The 19,611-nt window shown below is 36.8% G+C and overlaps 2 protein-coding genes across 8 annotated transcripts in view; one reads left to right on the forward strand and one right to left on the reverse strand.

Annotated features, from left to right (window-relative positions):
* The window catches only part of LOC129278888 (uncharacterized), a 49,683-nt gene extending 45,553 nt beyond the window's left edge, over window positions 1-4,130 (forward strand). For all 6 annotated transcript variants that reach the window (XM_064111464.1, XM_064111465.1, XM_064111466.1 and 3 more), the window contains one exon: window positions 117-4,130. In XM_064111464.1, coding sequence (XP_063967534.1) covers window positions 117-286 — 170 coding nt within the window. In that variant the 3' untranslated portion in view covers window positions 287-4,130. The remainder of the gene's footprint in view (window positions 1-116) is intronic.
* A 1,082-nt stretch (window positions 4,131-5,212) lies between these two features.
* LOC129279150 (nucleoside diphosphate kinase 7-like) lies at window positions 5,213-19,580 on the reverse strand. Of its 2 annotated transcripts, XM_064111471.1 has the most exons (9): window positions 19,436-19,580; window positions 18,344-18,460; window positions 17,106-17,272; window positions 15,832-15,872; window positions 14,896-15,016; window positions 10,599-10,753; window positions 9,698-9,850; window positions 8,957-9,090; window positions 5,213-8,246 (listed from the first exon to the last, which is right to left on the reverse strand). In XM_064111471.1, the coding sequence occupies exons 1-9, from the start codon at window positions 19,436-19,438 to the stop codon at window positions 7,989-7,991; spliced, it is 1,149 nt and encodes a 382-aa protein (XP_063967541.1). In that variant the 5' UTR covers window positions 19,439-19,580; the 3' UTR covers window positions 5,213-7,988. The 2 variants fall into 2 exon arrangements, with proteins under 2 accessions (XP_063967541.1, XP_063967540.1); XM_064111470.1 differs by lacking the exon at window positions 19,436-19,580 and having other exon boundaries at window positions 18,344-18,466.
* Between the last annotated feature and the right edge of the window lie 31 nt (window positions 19,581-19,611).

Raw genomic sequence — 19,611 nt, forward strand, 5'->3', positions numbered from 1 at the left:
TGGTGTGATGGCGATGATGATGATGATGATGATGATGAAGAAGATAATAATACAGTTCTTTTAATTAAGTTATAATGTCTCTCTGCACTTCCAATCCTTTCACTTTTGTTTTACAGTGACTGTGAGAAGAGCACTATCGATGCCGCATCGAAAAGTGCGAGATCCTAACGGCAAAGAACCACCCTTACAGCTTCCTAGAACGGCCTCTACGGAAGTAGAACCTGATGTCAGCACGCCAAAGAAAAAGGGAATCTCATTGTTTGGTGTCCAGTTTGGAAAGAAATGAGCTCACCTCTGGAATATCTGTGATACAATTACAAAGGGATGACTGAGAGCTTTCTGGAGTCCTCCGTGCGATGTCGAGGAGTGGTCGTGATTGGTCAAACCATTTTAGAATGTCTAAAAAGGTAGAAAGCCTCTTGAGGGACGGTTTAGTCTCATTACATGAGACTCTGGAAGTAACAGCTCCCAGAATGTCACCCATCGTTGCTCTATCGGTCAAAACTAAGCATCAACGGTGTGGGAGCGGATAGGGGATTATAGTGGAGAACGTCTGGAGCGTGCATGCATTAGCTCATTGGAATGCTTTGTATGTTATGTGTACATCATACAATCATGTTTTCAGTAATACCAAGCCTCCTTTAGATACACAACGTATGGATGGGTCCCATTTCCTAAAGACTTGTTATAAGAACAAATGCACAATTTCAATAACAAATGTACTATCAGCAAATCAGATTGAAGGATTTTGGTAGCTTTTAACTGTTATTACAAATTTGTTCTTATAACAAGTTTTATTGAAACAGGCCCCATGGTGTGATGCAGCTAAGCAGATTTTTCACAGACGTCCAGACAAGGCCCATCGCAGAGAGAATTTCGATCAAATGCAACTCCAAAGTAGAGTGCATATTCATTTTCACCCAGTGAAATGTGCGTAATAGGGACTCGCGCTTGATTTTTTAGTTGCATACAAACGCAACTCTTTATGCAACGGACCCACGATGAGATGAATCGCCCGCCCTACTTGTGCATGTGTATGCGCATTGAATGCTGCAGCATATCATTTGACGTCTCATCGATATTGACTTTACTAAGCTTCGTTGCCGGTCCTTATTGTCCCTGTCTGAACGACCAGGCGGGTGTTTCACACAGACTTAAGCGGGACTTAGAGTCACACTTATGTTCCCTGTTGTGTGCGGTATAGAAGGCATCACTCTTTGCACGACCTGGTGACCATTTTGTGCTGAATGATATCACCTGATAGCATGTTGCGGTCGCGCGTAAAGTCTTGCATAAATTTACGAACAGCTTTTTGACACACCCATTGCTTTCCCAACTGCTTCATGTATCATGGCATGATAGTTGAATTTGATATTTCACGGGTTTAGCATGCATTATTATGGTGTACATGTTTCTTGGGTGCATAGATCAATTCACAGTATTTCTCTGTAATTTGTTTTTCATTTGTATGAAAACGCGTGTGTTTTATTCATTCTATTGGATATTCATAATAAAGCAATTTCATACCTATAAATGAACCTCTAACTACCATGGACTTCTGAAGGCATTCTTTCGAGAGAGGACTTATTTCAAGGGCTATTGAAGTGGACCTCAGAACAATCCTCAAATTAGCAACACTGTCATGTTGAAAATCATAGTGAAGCATTTATTTATTTATATTTTTTTGAAAAAAGCTATGGTGTTTCCTAAAGCAAAACAACAAGTTAATGGTGCCTATTTTTATACAAAACCTTTAGCAGACAGGTCAGTTTATTCTGATTGAAAAATGAAGCCTACAAAGTTTGTTCTTTTCAAAGTTTGGTTTATTATGTATAGTGACAACTCAGCTATAATGTAACGGTGTGTTTTCCCTAATTTTTCATTTGATAAAATAGGGGTACCGTACCATCGATATATTGCTTGTATTTGTAGCTTCATAGGCATTTTACCAAAGACAGAATGAAAGTGCTCAGTTTTAATTTTCTAGTTAGAAATTGTATAATTGTGGTAATATATGTATGGTGTTGCATAACGTGCGTTATTTTACTGGTTTATGTACTTTTTCATCGCTCTGTCTCCAGCCTGTCTTGTTATTTATTGAAATTTTTAAGGGTTGATATCAAAGTATGACACAGTAGTATTGTTTCTTTACATTGCTAGCTAAAAGCAGAGATTTTGGGTGAAATCTTCTTTTTCTTCAATATGTCAGTTCTTTTTTCATATACCATAAATCTGCCATAAACAGTATTTTTTTCTAAAGCATAAAAGATGGTATATTTATTCCTTTCTTCAATTGTCCAGGATCCAATGTTTCAGGAGCTTTGTGCTCGAATTATTATTATTATTATTTTTTTTTTTGGGGGGGGGGGGCGTTGTTTAGTGCGGATTGACATTCAAATGCCATACATGTAGAAGAATATCCTGGTTTACAGCTTTTATATGTTTTCGAGTCTTCATGTAAATGTGTACGTTTACAGTAATTCTGCCCCCCTCCATTAATGAAGGCTTTCAGTAATTTTTGATAGATTTTAATCCGTCTTTTGTATGTAAAGAAATATAAAATGAGATTAAAATGAAACAAGATGAAATGAAACAAGATATAATGAGATTCATAGAAAAAACAAGAGATTACCTTAATCACAAAAAGAGATTAATTAAAAAATGAGATTGTTTTGAATCAATTGCAAGTCTTCATATGGTGGGTCCAATCATTTGACACATGATTGATTTTATATGTCCTTCATTCATAAAATAAGATCCGAGTGTTGTTTCATTTTAGGTTTTATACGTAAATATTATTATGTCCACTGAATTAAGGCTATTTATACATAACAGATTTATTTAGATGTAGAGAATTTATTTTATGTTTGAACAACTCAATATACATGTAATTCTAGGGCTAAAAAAATATAATTATTTTTTACATAATTTTTCATTTGTGTAGTCATGTGGAGAAAATCTTTAATTATGTTCATTGATTTGTAAATGAATATCATGTGGGATAACAATATTCACAGAACATATTCCTTTTTGATCCAATTTTCAATATTACCCCTTTCATCATTGAGATGATATAACCTTTAATCTCAATTTTTGTTATCCGTTTTATCTCATCCTTCAGATAATAGGTGGAGGTAAGACCAAGGGGTTCAAATGGTGTCTGCCCATCACAAATGTTACCCAGTAATTGCTTTTCTTGAAGACTCCCTTTGATTTATAATTCAATACCGGTATGTGTTATTGCAATATTAACCAAACTTGATGCACTGGGGGTACTTTCATGTCATGGTGCTGTTGGAGGTCACATGATAAGGTCAAATGCAAATTAGTTTGATGAATTTTATTTTGATTTGATTTTTTCCAAACTAAACTTGGTAACAAAATGACAATTGCCAATTTAAGGAGTTTAGACAGATTAATTTGAAGCGTAAAAAAATGATTATCACCGTAAATGGCAGTCATGTTTTGTCCACATATGCTAAGAAGGTCAATTTGTGTTTGAAGCCAGTCATGTTACCCGAGCGGCATTCGATTAATAATTTTCGAATTCTTACAGAAATGGTTTATTATATGAAACATTGCTTTATTACAAACAGATATATCTTTATGACCCTATGAATCATGCTTTGTACGGTATTTCTTGTAATCACATGAATGTCACTTGTCATATAGACCTGCAATGTACGCATGGTCAACTGTAGTTTGTTTAATGGGAGAAAGGCGTAGGTGTTACAGTCAATTTACACATTTCATGCCCTTCTTCCTCAAACAATCATATCAATTTGGTGCATTACACTGTGTTGTAATTTCTCATTTTATGATAATGACTGATGATTTCTTTTATTGTACATAAAGTTTTTGTAAATAATTATAGTTTTGGTTTTATCTAACAATCTTGCTGGATGAGGTCTTCCATTGATCGATAGGGCCAAATTAATTATAAGATTTACATTTATATCAGAATATTTTTGATAGCGAGTCAAAGAGTTTTGACAATTTTTTTTATTATTGAATCGGTGATTATGTAGTTGTGCTTTCTGCTTGTCAGTTCAAGTATGAATCTATGTAAGATTCCATGTTGCCTTGTATTATCAAGGATAGAAATAAATTTTCTTGATATATCTCATGAATCATGCATCAAAGTAATTCATATGTTCAAGCTTTTATTAACTTTTTGTTTACCAAACGACTGGTGATCCTTTCTTAGAGCTAACTCGACACCAATGAAATTTGGGTGAACATCAGTTATCATAAGAAATGGTCAACAGTTATGAGTAAATACAGTTGTAACTTATGAACAGCCTGATGAAATAAGTGGCTCACAGGATTGAAGGAATGGCGTAACTTTATTTGAATTTGTTAGCTCTTGCTCTCCAGGGAGTGGAATAAGTTGCATACAGAAAACTGTTATCATTTTCTACTTTGGAATCTTTCATTACTGCGGACTTACTCAAGCCAAATGATCAATCACACATCCTCTTTTATTAATGGAGATGATGGTGAAAAATGGTGATGGAGATGATGATGTTGATGTCAGTGATATAATGATGTTGATGATGGTATTAGGGTGATGCTAATGATTATGATGTGATGTTGATAACAACCTGTTTGGTTTCATCCTGGGATATTTACAGCTGACTTATGAAAAATGATGTTTTATTTTCTTTTATAATGAACAAAGGGCCTATTTTTTAATGATTTACCCTGATAGCAGGTACATTACATCAATTTTTTTAAGGGGGGGGGGGGGCAACTGTATAGGGTGAGGTTTCATAAACTTTTTTAAAGTTATGCACAACTTTACATCTGATTGTAAGCAAGACTGGTCATCCATTCTTGGGTGCTCTAACAAAATCAATTATTTAAATTTCCGTCAGCTAATGCAAGAATCTGATATTTGGCATCTGATTAATCAGAAATTTAATATTTTTCAAAATTTGATAAGGGATATGGGAAAGGCATGTCCATGGGTTAAAAACAGAAAATTATGGGGCACATATTGTATATCTCTTTAAAAACAAGAAGAGACTTACTAGCCACACTTAAAGTCATGCATACCGCGGAGCGAGGAGCTCTATGAAACGACCCTCAGACCTGAAATAATTTGCCAAAATTTATTCATTTGTATGGAGAAATGATAACATATGTTCTTAGTATTCTACTCCGAATCACCCCATCCCAAACTGAATACACAACAATATTTGATATTCAGTGAATATGAAAAAAATATTTATTCACAAGATACGATTCCATTAGAATACGGCAATGCCATCTGTACAAATATACATCTCTGAATAGATTGATATTTTGAAAACCCAATTCTCTTCAAACATTTGCTGAAGACTAACCATCGCAAACATTGTTTATGTTACAATATGCCCTCAATGTACAAATACATAGTAGTAAGTGTTACCAACACTCAACAGATCCCTGCTTCTCTTTATAAAATGATTACCAAATGAAAGAGAAATGATAATCCACCTAAAGATGCGGTCATGTGCAAGACACAAGTGAAATGCAATATTCCCATTTTAACACTTTATTATAATTTTGGTGCAGACTGGTACAACAGCACATTGAGCATACCTATGCTCTTTAAGATGCATTATTGTAATCATTATTATTATTTATATTTAAGGATATAGGATGATGTAGGCGATGGGGTCAATACATGAATATATCGTCAATATACAAATTATCTAATGGAGCGTGAGAGATAATAATTAGAACCTACCACATGGGAGCTTAGTTGCAAAAGAGGTCTAATAATCATTTCCCACACTGAACACATTATTTGACACATCCCATTATAACGATAAAGCTGAAGACACACGTCTGTTTCTAGACATGAATTATGCCTTCTATCTCTACTTAATATAAACAGGGGTCCGTTTCATGAAAGTTGTCAGCACTGACAAGTTGTCTTTCTCCGACAGTTACCATAGCAACAGTCAGAGGCCAGTGCTTCTTAGCCGATCAAAGCCAAGGATTTCACTGAAATAGTCAGCACTGACCATTTAGTCAGTGCTGACTACTTTGATGAAACACCCCCCAGGTTTCAAATCTCACTGTATTAGGGGAGATTGACTCGCATACACCATATATTTATGGCTGGCCTAATGGGTCCATTAGCTGCAAATCTACTTTCTTCGAGAAAGATTTACTGTAAACATGCTGATTTCAGTATGTTAAAGTGACAATATTTAAGATAAGAAAATGAGATATTTTGTTTTTAGAATAGCAAGGCTAGTCATAACGGAAACAAAAAATACATGTATGTTACACAGTGCTGTTATTGTAAAATGTAGAGAAAATGTAGATATTCTTTATACAAAAGAAATAAATTACCTCATATATACAAATCAAAATTTGATAGGAATGATAAGCAAGTAGATATAAATAAAACCAAGCAGCAACAATTCTGCATTCAGCTAAGCAAGGACATGTGTTCTTGATATCTAAAAATGCAAAGTATGAATTTAGATGAGAAAATTGCATATTATTATTATTTGTCATCACTAGTGGTTTGTTTTTTTATGTGTGTGTGTGTTTTTGCCTAAGTTTAAGAGACGACTAAAGGCACTTGCATTGGCCATAATCAACTGACTTACTAACAAATTGCAATAAAGGCGCACAAACTCCTCAATACCTATTTTCCACTGTTTACAATTTGCATCACGATTGAAATCATATTCTTAATCGTGGAGAGATCGTAGTCATAGTATCAGATCAAATCAGAACAGTAAAAAACAGTCGTATTGATAGAAGAAAAAATTTGGACGGTTCATTTTTTTTGGCGATCAGCTGCGAATAAGCCAATCTTGGCTTAGGTAATCGCACAACAGTGGGAGCGAGGTATTACCCAAAATACAAAAGCGTTGAAGAGGTTAATCTGATTAATGTGATGGGTTTAATTGCCTCTTGGTTTACACTTGCTTTGTCTCGAGTCTAGACCCATGTTTGGCATTATCCCACAAGATCTAATGCTACTTCATCTACAGCCATCTATTTACCAGCCATGTGGTCCAACTGCCAGTTAGCCCATTCATCATTTTGTTTTATTTCAACGATGTATGTTTTATGAAATGGGTACATTTCTTCCAAAAATCCCTAGGTTTAATATCCACTTCGTCTGTTGTCCACTTGTTTTCATGAAATTGGTACATTTCGGCCAATATCCCCTTGGTCTATGTTAGAATTGAAATCAGAACACTTTACTCCAATTGCTATAATGCTGAAGAAGTCTTAAGAAGGCAATACAAGTTGTATCTTACCACGGTAGCAACTCTGTCTTATTCAGTCGTTCGATTCACCCACCCATATTCTGAAGTCAGGCTAAACTTAGACCACGGTCTAACTCTGTGCTAGATTTATGGGAAGCCAAAATCGTCAGCATTTTGTTGACATTGTAGATTTCTTTATGTAACTGTTCTCTTTCCTAATTCATTAACAGTGAAGAAAACCATCTTCTTTTATCCTTCCTATATAGTTAAGAATGATTTCTTAGTAAAATGACCTGCTACATTGAACCTCTACTAAAAGAGATTTCTGTCATAATTGGCTATCCATAGTTAAACCACAACTGGAGTCCAGAGTTAAAATTAAACCTGACTACAGAATTCGAGTCATTTGGTACAGATAATAAAATTGACATGTGGGGGGTTTCACAAAGCATTTTGTAAAGTTATGCATAACTCTAAGAACAACTAGAATCTGGAAAGTCGACTGATTTTTGATATATTACCAGCTTATGTCAAATATGCACATGATAATAATGTTTGTTGATTGTTAACGCACATTTCTGAAGCAAAATATGTTAGTTAAAATAGTTTCACAAGAATATATTTGAAAAACAGATATACTTTTTTAAACATTCAGAATGTCTTTAGGCTCACAATAAGGCATTTTAAATTCCAGTCATTCTTAAAATCATGTATAACTTAAAAAAAAAAAAACACATCCTAAGTGACTCAAGGCAATCAGATATTTCATTGTGACAAGATTCTGAAGAAGTACTCTGTCTCCAGGAGCGCATCTTCAGGGAGATCGGTGCAGTGAACGGCGTTATTAATCTTGTTAACTCCAAACCTGGCTCGCAGGGTGCGTGGTCGTAGTGTACGAGCTATCTCCGGATCTGCCGGTCCAACAAACTCACGGAAAGCCTTGGCAACGTTGTCGAACTTCCCGCTGGGGGAACTAATCTCCAAGACATAACAAGCCCCAGAGGTTAGCTCTTCCACCATTTCCTATCATAATAAAAAAAGTGATATTATAGTTACTGATACCTGGTTCACGGAAACACCAAATTCCTTATGCACCCTCCTGAATTATAATATTGTTATAAACATTAGGAAAAATAAAATTGGAGGTGGACTCGCATTATATATTCCGTCTTCATTTGATTATATATACAGTTAGATGGCTTTAAAATCATTTTTCCTTTGTCTTGCTAAGGTCATAGTCCAGTTGTGGGAAAGGTACAAGAAAATATTCTGAGGTTTCAAATTCTTTTCAAAATATTTTAAGAAAGTATATTTTAAATGAAGATTAATTAGTCTGATCACCTATCAGTTGCAGTAGACAGGTCAAAATTCGCAAAGCCTGATGGGAAAAAGTGAATATCTGTTGCGCACGCTAGTGCATGCATGCGATCATGCTGCGCTGGCCAACGCGCAGCTCGGCCGGCTTTCATAAAATTATGCCGTTTACCAGGGTCCGGGAGGTGGGAGAGAAGTTTTCCGCATCTCTTTGCGAAATTTAGACCATTTTCAGGGAATTCCTCCTCCGCATTTGCCATATGGTTTTCATTTTAGAAGCATCACAGTTACATTACAGTACACTAGAACTGTGCGCTGCTTGCGCCTGCACGCGATGTCGACCCCGAAGTTAGAAATCGGCCTGTCTGCTGCAACCAATAGATGGCGCATCGTATTGAGGACACAAATTTTTATCTTACCATGTACTCGGTAACGACACCCTTATACACCTCAAAGAATTCTTCCGAGTTGGCTTTCTCCATGTTAAACATCTCCATAGCAGTGACTTCAAATCCTTCATTACATATAGCTGTCATGATCTGACCTGCTTTACCTGGGGGTCAAAATATACACATGGTGACCTTTACTCAACATGCAAGTACTGGCGTATCATTCGATTTGGGGGGGGGGAGAGCTGATGGTCTTAAACTTGAAAGAAAATAAGATTCATCGAACAAAACACTGAAAATTTCATCAAAATCTGTTAAAAAATAACAAAATTATTTCATGTTTCATATTTTACACACATGTATGTATGCTTAGTTTGTAGTGTAAATCTCGCACATTAAATCAGTTGACGCCTGTTACCATGGTTAGATACGCTATTTCATTCATGAGTCCGCTGTTTGAAGAGTGGACTCATTAATTAAAAAACAGTGGACTCATGAATAAAATAGCGAGGATAACCATGGCAACAGGCGTCAATTTGGCACACTGTGATAAAAGCGCGCATCAGCATTGGACATTTTTTATACACGTGCCCGATACGCGCTAAATTAAGCATAATTTATACAGGAAACCTGCATAAACCATGGACTCAACCGTGGGTTTTCAAAACCGCCTTTGTGAATTTGGGCCTAGGGGTTTCGATCAAACACCCCCTCCACCCACCCAAACCCCCCCCCTCCGCCTGGCTAGAGTCTCAGTTAAGAATTACATACCTTCTTTGATTGCTGATGGTTTAATGATGCAGCATGTGCAATCCCGGAGTGAGGCGTTGTTTGGAAATGCCGCCGGCTGTCCAAAGAAGAAAGAGGTTTCCCTGTCTGCGGAAGCCTCAGAATCTGAACCATGGCATGCATTGCAGGTGTTGTCTGGAGAGAAATAAAAGAAATAGAAGGGGGTGAAAGTTACAGTGGTTTTTAGGTCACATGGCATCAGCATTAATGGGGTGTGGATTATTGTTTGCTGATCCCAAACTTTGTGAAAGGCATTGGAAGTACCTGTGATAGAGGCTTCTTTGGGGGAGATGAAATTTGGTGTACAGGCGAGAAATTCTTCTGCTACACCTGGTTATATAGAGCCTCAGGCAACTGTCAGACCAGCGAAAATGAGATAATAATTTCACTGTAAGGCAACTTCCGGTGTCATTACATTACATCTGCTGGTTATGAATCTTGTTGTTTTTTATGTGACTGTAATCAAAATAAAGTAAAATTCGCATTTAAGGTATTTATTTGATATTCAAATAACGAATAATTAAAGAATCACAAGGTCTATGTATTTTGTACCCCCCCTCTCTTATGTGTTTGTGTACATTCATACTTCACCTAAATTATGTTTGTTTTCTCTGGGGCAGCTCATCAACAAGACTTGTTCTTCTATAGCTGTTCCATCCACAAAAAAAGTATATAATTATATAGTGTACTGTATTTAATATGGTCTTCATTTAGTGTTAAATGCAATGTTTGTATTTTTTTAAATTTTGAATGAAATTCCTTTGCCTTCCTCTGCCCTCTTCATCTTCAAACACTGCTACGACGATACTGCTACCGTCCGTTCCACAACTAGTGCTACTATATTGTACAACTAAATGCAGTACTACCACTGCAATTTTCTTACCGGTGCCAAACCTAGCTCTGATGCTACCAGGGGCTTCACTGCGGGCTGTGCTACTATCTGTCGGTCCCAGAAGAGTTCGCCATTCTCCTATACCATTATTATTGATCAACTCCATAGCAATGATTGGACCACTGCTCATGAAACTCACAAGTTTGCTAAAGAAACGAGAAATAGAAATGACATTTACAAATTGTAGGGCTGTGGTGTGAGAACAAATGCAAGATTGACTTACGTGGGTACTCCAGGCTTGAAAAAGTATGATTTGAACAGATGGGTAAGATGATAATTTCTTTTTACTTATTTAGTTACATAGTCGATTTGACAGTCCCATAGGCTCAATACACCAACCTAGAAATGTTCTTTCCGATGAAGTTTTTTTCTTGAAACGTGTTCCTATTGGGTCCTAGACCAAATTCAGCTTGGTTGCCCAAAGTTGCCGTTTGGGCAATTTTGCTAATTTGCATAAATCCAAAATGGCGGCCACATGCCATCTTAAAGACTTAACTTTTGAACCCCTTGCCCCCAAATGATGAGTAAAGACTCTTTTTAGAGGTTTAGGGGGATGTAGAATCGATTTATTTTATAATGTTTGCAATATAAGGTCATCTTCAGGTCAAATCCAAGATGGCCGCCAGATGCCATCTTGAAAAATTGACCTTTGATCTCCTTGCCCCAGAATGACGAGTAATACCTCTGTTTAGGGGTTTTGGGGTGTGTAGAATCTCTTTCCGCTATCTATTTTGCAATATAATGTCATCTTCAGGTCAAATCCAAAATGGCCGCCAGATGACGCCATTTTGAAAAAAAAAACCCTTTTGAACCCTTTGTCCAAGAATCATGAATAATACCTCTTTTCGTGAGTTATTTGATGTTGATTCCATTTCTGATAATAATTTTGCAATATAGAATCATTCAGATAAAAAAAAGATGGCCGCTAAACGCCATATTAAAAAAACTACTTCCCGAGACTATTGAACTTTGAACCCCAAAAAGTACACGCTGTCCTAAAGAGGGTTACTATTATGTGTATGAGCTCATGGAAGGGTATTTCAGTAAGAATGATTAATTTCTTTTAATTTCTCCACTTTTAGTGGTCAAGTCAGGTCTCAGATGATCAGATGGTTGATATATTTCGGCATTAACCGCTCACCTTAGAATGGAACCATTCAAGGTTTGGGCTATGACCCATTTCGGGAGTTCTCATCATTTTTTTTATGTCCAGCCATATTTTTATATTGAAATGACTTAAAAGTAGACCCTATTATTTTTTATTAAAAAGTGATAAATCCGTATTTTTCAGAAAATTTGTTAACTTATTACCTTCCTTTATGATAATCACTGGACTATTCGTCCTGACAAAAGTCTTTGACTTGGTCAGCACGAGTGCACTTTTTAGCCTCCTGTAGAAGATAGGCTCCCCAAGACTGATCCATGGTCACATCATTACATGAGCACAGTTTGCTACAATGCTGGAACATCTGGTAGCTTCCCTCAATTCCTGTGAGCAGTGGCGTGAAGCAATTATGCTGTGCCTGGCCCTGACACTCATTGGGATCTTCTTCTTCATGCTCCCTCAGTATGCATTTGGCGGATGCAGAGAAGGCATCTACATGTATATCCGTACCAGAGCAGATGGGAAACTTTTCAACATCGACCGGCTTCGTGCCAAAACAATGGTCACGATGGTTCTCATTCGTAAGATGTTGTACGGTAACGACGTGACGTCGCGACGCGTCGCCCTGCCTTTTTATAAAGAAGCGGACGTAGTAGGCCTACAAGACCTAGCAATACAGCCACCTGTCCTGTGCATGTAAGGAGTTTGGATCACCCATCAGCCTGTAAGACAGAAATCCTGATAGACTCAAGACACTGACTGTCCTCCAGATATCTCTATCAACAGCACGCACTCGTCTGGTTGTGGTGGACTCCTCACCTACCTTCGATTGACTATCTGTCTCTAGTTCCCTTTCACTGGACAAGGAGATAAGCACCAGGATGGGAATATCTGTCACAGCCATGGCCAAGCTCCTGAACGGAAATAAGTCCTCGAAAACGTACGCCGATCAATAAAAGCGGCTGAACACCTTCCATGTCAGCTGCCTCGGACGTATCCTGCACATGAAATGGCAGGACAGAGTGAAAAATATAAGGCACTTCAGCGTACGTGCATGCTGTCATCACCAGTTTATTCTCGATTCTTAGTGAAAGGTGCCTCAAGTGGTTGGGGCATGTTCGCCGCATGAAACTTTGGCAAATCCTAGAAGGGATTCACCAATGTAAGGTGAGCTATGTGATTGGTCTCTAGATAGATCACACCTCTGTTATAAACACATCTGCAAACGTGACATAAAACTTGGCCGGCATTAACACTAACACTTTTGAAGATGTAGATGATAGTCGTCATCTATGGAGAGCTACTAAGTACAGGGGTCAATACGTCAGAAAATAATCAGAATGCTACATTGGCACTTGGCAGGCCAAAGACCAAGGAGGAAGGCTAGGGCAGCATCACTATCTGAACCTGTTTCAGCGCCATCCTCATTCATCTGTACAAATTTGCTTTAGAGACTGCCTTCTTCTTCTTCTGTATCCTTCCTCCGCTGTATCGGAGATCCGCAGTTTAATACTGCATTAATATTAGCGTTACATATTTTGACGTGAGAGTAAGGTAGACCGAGAGAGGTAAATATTATGCAAGAAATTTAAGACAAGTAGGTTGAGGTCGTTTCTGGAGAAGTCTGCTAATTCGACGTCATGAAGAAACAGGACGGAAGCGGTAAATTGTTGAGGTTCTTGATCATTGAAATGCACAAAAAAATACTGCAGTTCCTCGTCTTCTTTTATTAAGTTTAGAAGTGTTTTCCTGTGTGTGCAAAACGCTGGGTATTCTCCAACAAAATGTACAACACTTTCCAGTTCGGAGTGGCAGAACTTGCCGGAATTTGTGGTACTTTGATTCAGAGAGAATAACCTTCTATTCGTTGGGTATGTACTGCAGGATAATTGAGCTCTGATGGACATAGCTTCCCTCAGGAGAGGGCCATGCCCGACCATAGACTTAGAGAAGATTTTTTAGCAATTGCAATTTCAAGGGCAGCATAGTGTTGTTTATAAATTTTTCCCAGTGCTAGCTTCTTCCATACTTTATATGGAATGTGATCTCTAAGGATGTTAGTGAGACTTGGAAGTTCATAACTATTGAGGATTTTTATCCAGCGTCTTACCAAGGGTGTATTGTATGATATACCATTCAACAGGATTCTTCTCTCAGTGCGCTCGTCTGAAAGGCTTGCATATTGCCCAAGTAAGAGAAGAATTTCATAGTCGATTCGCTTATCCATTGGGATGATATCGAGCAATAAATAAACAATTTCGTCCGCCGCACTCCTTGGCAAACCAAGCACACTTTTAAAAAGAAATGTTTGAGCCTTGTTCAAACGGGACAGCATGTAGTTGGTGAGTTGAATAATCTGAATCCCATATAGCATTCTTGGTATGCAGAACATTTTCCAAAGATGAGTACATATTGGTGGCAGCAGGCGTAGAGTTCCTTGCTTGGTTCCAGTGAGAGAGAAGAAGGTGTTATATACAAAGGTATTGCTCATCATTCTGGGGCAAGGGGTTCAAATTCAAGTTTAAAAGATGGCATCTGGCGGCCATATTGGATTTGACCTGAAGATGACCTTATATTGCAAAAATAATAATAGAAATGGATTCGACACACACCTAAACCCATAAAAGGAGTTCTTCCTCATCATTTTAGGGCAAGGGGTTCAAAAGTTAGTTTTTTAAGATGGCATGTGGCGGCCATTTTGGAATTATGCAAATTAGCAAAATTGCCCAAACGGCAACTTTGGGCAACCAAGCTGAATTTGTTCTAGGACCCCATAGGAACACAAATCAAGAAAAAAACTTCATCGGAAAAAACATTTCTAGGTTCGGAAAGTGTCAAATCGACTAACAAGGGAGACGTATCACACACACATCTATGAAAATATGAAATAATAATGATTTCTTCTAAAATTCTCTTCTTCAACCTTACAGAGTTAACTAACCATGAAGGGGATTTACTCTCAAATTTTGATTGCATGGGCATTTAAGACTGGGTATTTTTTACCTCTACCCTTTTTACCTTTGCCATTTTTACCTTTGCTATTATTACCTAGAGCTACCATTTTTACCTCTGCCATTTTTACCGTTGCCATTTTTACCTCTGCCATCCCAGGACAAATTTCAAATTTTACCTCTGCCATTTATAAAACCAAACCGATTTCTTCACAAGATTTAACACACTTACTTATAGAATGGTTTTCCCGAATGCTCTCTATAGAACTCCTCAGCTTGACCTCTGGTCAGCCTGGTCATCTTGGCATTGGTCACCAAGAATCCTTGCTGGTATGTCATATCAATAATGGGACCTATACGGGGAGGAAATCAGCAAGATTTGAGCAGATAAGACGCTCCTATTTTCATTACGGTAATATTAGATTGTGAAGAAGATTAATGATGATGATGATAGTGGTGATGATGGAGGTGGTGGTGATGATACATGCTTTCATTTTTATTAACGTAGAGGATGACAATGATGATACATGTATGTGCTTTCATTTTCTTAAAATAATGGTGGCGGTGATGATGATGGTGGTGGTGATGATGATGACGATGATGAAGGTGGTGGTGTTGATAATGATGATGGTGATCATAAATGAAGATGATGATTATGGATGATGAATGATGATGATTATGGATGATGATGATGATGATAATGATGACGATGATGGTGGTGGTGATGATAATGATGATGATGATAATGATGATGGTTATGATAAATGAAGATGATGATTATGGATGATGAATATGGATGATGATGTTGGTGGTGGTGATGATGATGATGATGGTGGTGGTGATGATAATGATGACGATGGTGATGATGGTGATGATGATGATGGTGGTGGTGATGATAATGATGACGATGGTGATGATGGTGATGATAATGATGGTGATGATGGTGATGGCATAACTTTTAAAGCATCAAATCCACTCTGCATTCGCTATGCACTGTGCACTCTGTTTTTAATCCATATGAACAACATTACATAAATCATGAATAAAAGTTCAGGATTTTGTAAAACAAGATCTTCGTTAAGTCAACCATTGTCTTCAAAAGACAAACTTAGTTTAGTAATTTACAAAACAAATAATGTATGAAAAATAAGTGTTTGTATATACTCACCAAATTTTGAAATGGCATCAGGTTTGATCAGCCCTAATGTCCTGAAAAAGAATGAAATGAAATAGATCATATTGTATTCCACAATATAGGCTACTATCTAACCATAAAAAAAAGATCTAGAGGAATTACTGAGAGATTTTCAAAGAACAAGTAGAAAACAAGTTTTAAATTACTTGATTAGGGCATGACGACCCTGAAACGCAAAAAGATAGCGCCACAAATTTTTTTGACTATTTTCTTTGAAACCTCGCGCAACTTTTGAGACCAAATTCGCAACATACGGGTATATGTGTACCGTAAGTCTAAGGGAGATATGACCTTTGACCTTGGTCATGTGATGTGAAACTCAAGCTGAATGTTCAGTAATACTTGATTAACCTTATGTCCAAGTTTCATGAACTAGGTCCATATATTTTCTAAGTTATGATGACATTTCAAAAACTTAACCTTAGGTTAAGATTTTGATGTTGATTCCCCCAACATGGTCTAAGTTCATTGACGCTAAATGACCTTTGACCTTGGTCATGTGACCTGAAAATAATGCAGGATGTTTAGTAATACTTGATTAACCTTATGGCCAAGTTTCATGAACTTGGTCCATATACTTTCTAAGTTATGCTGTCATTTAAAAAACTTAACCTTCGGTTAAGATTTGGTGTTGACGCCGCTGCCGCCGTCGGAAAAGCGGCGCCTATAGTCTCACTCTGCTTCGCAGGCGAGACAAAAATTGGCTTTCAAAACTTTTCTTTGTGGAAACCTTTAAATTAGATTACAAAGGTGACATCTGGAAAAAAGAAGAAGAAAATTTGAAGTGAAATTGGGTGTTAAATATGAAAATGTTTTTCACAAATAAATTTACATACTTTATTCATAATAAATAAAACAATTGTTTTCAGAATTTTTTTATACCTGTAGGCTCGTAGTTTCTGTGGTAAGGAATGTGCATGCCAAATATTGGCGTGATCGCGCAAATGGCGGCCAAGATCAGAAAAAGGGGGGCATCATGCCCCCCCTAAGTCCAGGGTACAGGTACATCTCAAATAGTCCAGTTCGTTTAGGGTTAAACATATAGAGGAAACATTGAGAGATTAGAAGAAAAAAAAAACAAGAAGATTATGAAGTTTTAGATTTACTCAATTCCCAAGCATGATACCATGTTGAAAAACTCTAGTGTACATGTAAGATGAGATCAAACTGGCATTAGACCAAATGGCAAGGATTATTAGAATTAGACCAAATATGGCAACTCGTTATTTTTGCTTATAAATACTTACTTCTGTTTGACATTTGTAAGCGCTCTCTTCGTGAAATCATCAGCATACTCAACCAGGTTCAGCTGACGTGAGTGAACATTAACAGTACTGCCAACAAAGAGGTCTCTTAGATGGACTGAATCGCAATGTGATCTCTTCAAGAACTGACGTCTATTCTTTAGGTCATACTGATAAAAAAGAAGGAAACAAGATTCAAATTAATTGAATTAAAGACCAAGTCATCCCAATGACAATTATCATTTGAACAAATTAAGATAAAACTGACAATTTTTAGCGTAATATAAGGAAATAAATAAGGCTGTTACTTCTCTGTTTTTATATAGATTATGCAAATTAAAATCAAGGTTTGCCATAATTGTAAAATTCAAATTCTTCAGTGATATGTACAAAACATATAAAGATTGCTGCTTCATCATTATAAGTTTTGTAAATCAAGTAAATCTTAGAAAAACATTGCAATTAATAGATAATACAAGCACTATATATGCGGATTAAAAACCCTTATTTTGAATACATGCTAAACACAGTAAACAGATGTGAATGGAAGATTTTTAATTGATGGACAGTTGTGTTGTTCATTGGATTTGCTTTGATTTTCATAAATTTAACTGTATTTTTGATTCAGTAATTTCAGAGGCTATTCATAAATTTAAACCTGTCTGAAAAATAATTGAGAAAGATTAAAATCTAACTCAACTTGTGATTGATCTAAATAGGTGTACCGTAGAAAATGTTGCATCAATTGCAATTCGAACTAGATTTTAATCTATTTCAGCTTTTTGCAACACAAGTCCCAGACGTAGGACAGGAATATCAAGTGCCGAAATACACGTATGTGTAGATTCTTAAGCTTCAACAAACTCTTGAGGTTTTTAAACAAAAGTGCGACAGTTTTTCCTCATATCAAAAATTTGGACAAATGTTGGATCAGAATTCATTGTGTTACAACATCTGACTTCATTTTATTTTATCAAATAATTTAAGTTACAAGGTTTCCCCTTCATACAATAAACAGTCATGTCATCAAATTCATGAAACTGTTCATTCATCAAAATTGAATCCCCACAAATTTGGGTTGCACATTTTCTACGTTGGGGAAGCGTTTGAGACAGGGGCCAATCTGATGCAAAAAAAATGCATACTGAGTAACCATTGCCATCTGGGTGGAGACGGGCAAAATGTGAATTTGTTTGTTTAGCAAATATATGAGATGACCAAGGCATTACAAACAAGCTTACCATTTCAATGGTGTTATCATTAGGGTAGAAGAGGAACTGATATCGTCTGATAATAGCTGCATTGTTGTCGTACCATTCACAAATGAAAGAGTAGCGACCATCTTGGGCAGAGCTTGCCTGCATGCAAAAAAGAAAGTTATTTGATAATATTAAATTATTGTACTTTTACAGTGCTTAATACATTGGAACCACATTTTTAGTGCTTGACAGATATAGGATTACCCCACTCATCAAATACTGGTATTCCGCAGGCAATGTACGCACTTTCTCCATTCCCTCAGAGTCTAGTCTTTAATTGGTGAGAGTAATCTTTATCGTATCTTTCGGTATCAATGATTATAAATGTTTCGTTAAACTATATTTTGATGACGTTTGGAATCATAAAAGTCCGTATAATTATCATCATTTTACAAAGTCAAAGAAGACCGTTATGGTTTACTTTTGTAAACTATTAAAATTGGGTCTCCCTGGGGTACCCATCTGAACGTCCACAACTGTACAAGTGATTTTTTAGTCATGAAATGAATTATTCATAATTTAATTTTCTCTACAATTGAATGCTCCAGTCTTCATGGTCTAAGTATGTATGATGCATAATTTACCTGTGCTAGTAAGTAGTATTTTGAAAAGATTTATTTACCAATTCATCATAATATTTGCAATTTTGCCATAATTTTTCTTTTTGAAAATAATGCTATTTTGTGACGGCGTCTAACTGACTCTAAACTTGTCTAAGGCAAGCCTAAGGCTACGTCTCGTTTGCTCTTTTTACCGATAGTATCGATATCAAGGAATTCTAGCATGTCTAGTTAGGAAGACTTTCGATGAAACAGGTTTAGTAAGATTGGAACTAACTCCGTGGTTGGTGGATAAAGATATAACTTGTCCATGTGTTGAGAAATTAAACGGGCCCCTGCTCCACTTCCTCGAGCGCAAGCGAGCCTTTGCCTCGGCCTCGGCGGAGGAGCTCCGCCTCCGCATGCCGCTCGGCTCCAGCTCGAGCTCCGCAGCTTGCAAGTTAATAAGTGGAAATAGGCAACTAATGAATATATTACATATTTATTTGATACAGTAGCCACTATAAACACTCACCATTGTTAAGCTTGTGTTCTAAGCAGTCTTCTCTCCTGAAAAGTGGAAAGTTCGATAATTCTAACAAGTAAGTTTGAGACGGTCTGCTGCAAAATTCGTTTGAGGTTGTCAAGCAACAAATTTTGAGTAAATCAAAAGTGGGGTCAGATTAAGAATTTTTTTTTTTACAAAAAAAG

The sequence above is a fragment of the Lytechinus pictus genome, chromosome 16 (genome assembly GCF_037042905.1).
Source record: "Lytechinus pictus isolate F3 Inbred chromosome 16, Lp3.0, whole genome shotgun sequence".
NCBI lineage: Eukaryota > Metazoa > Echinodermata > Echinoidea > Temnopleuroida > Toxopneustidae > Lytechinus > Lytechinus pictus.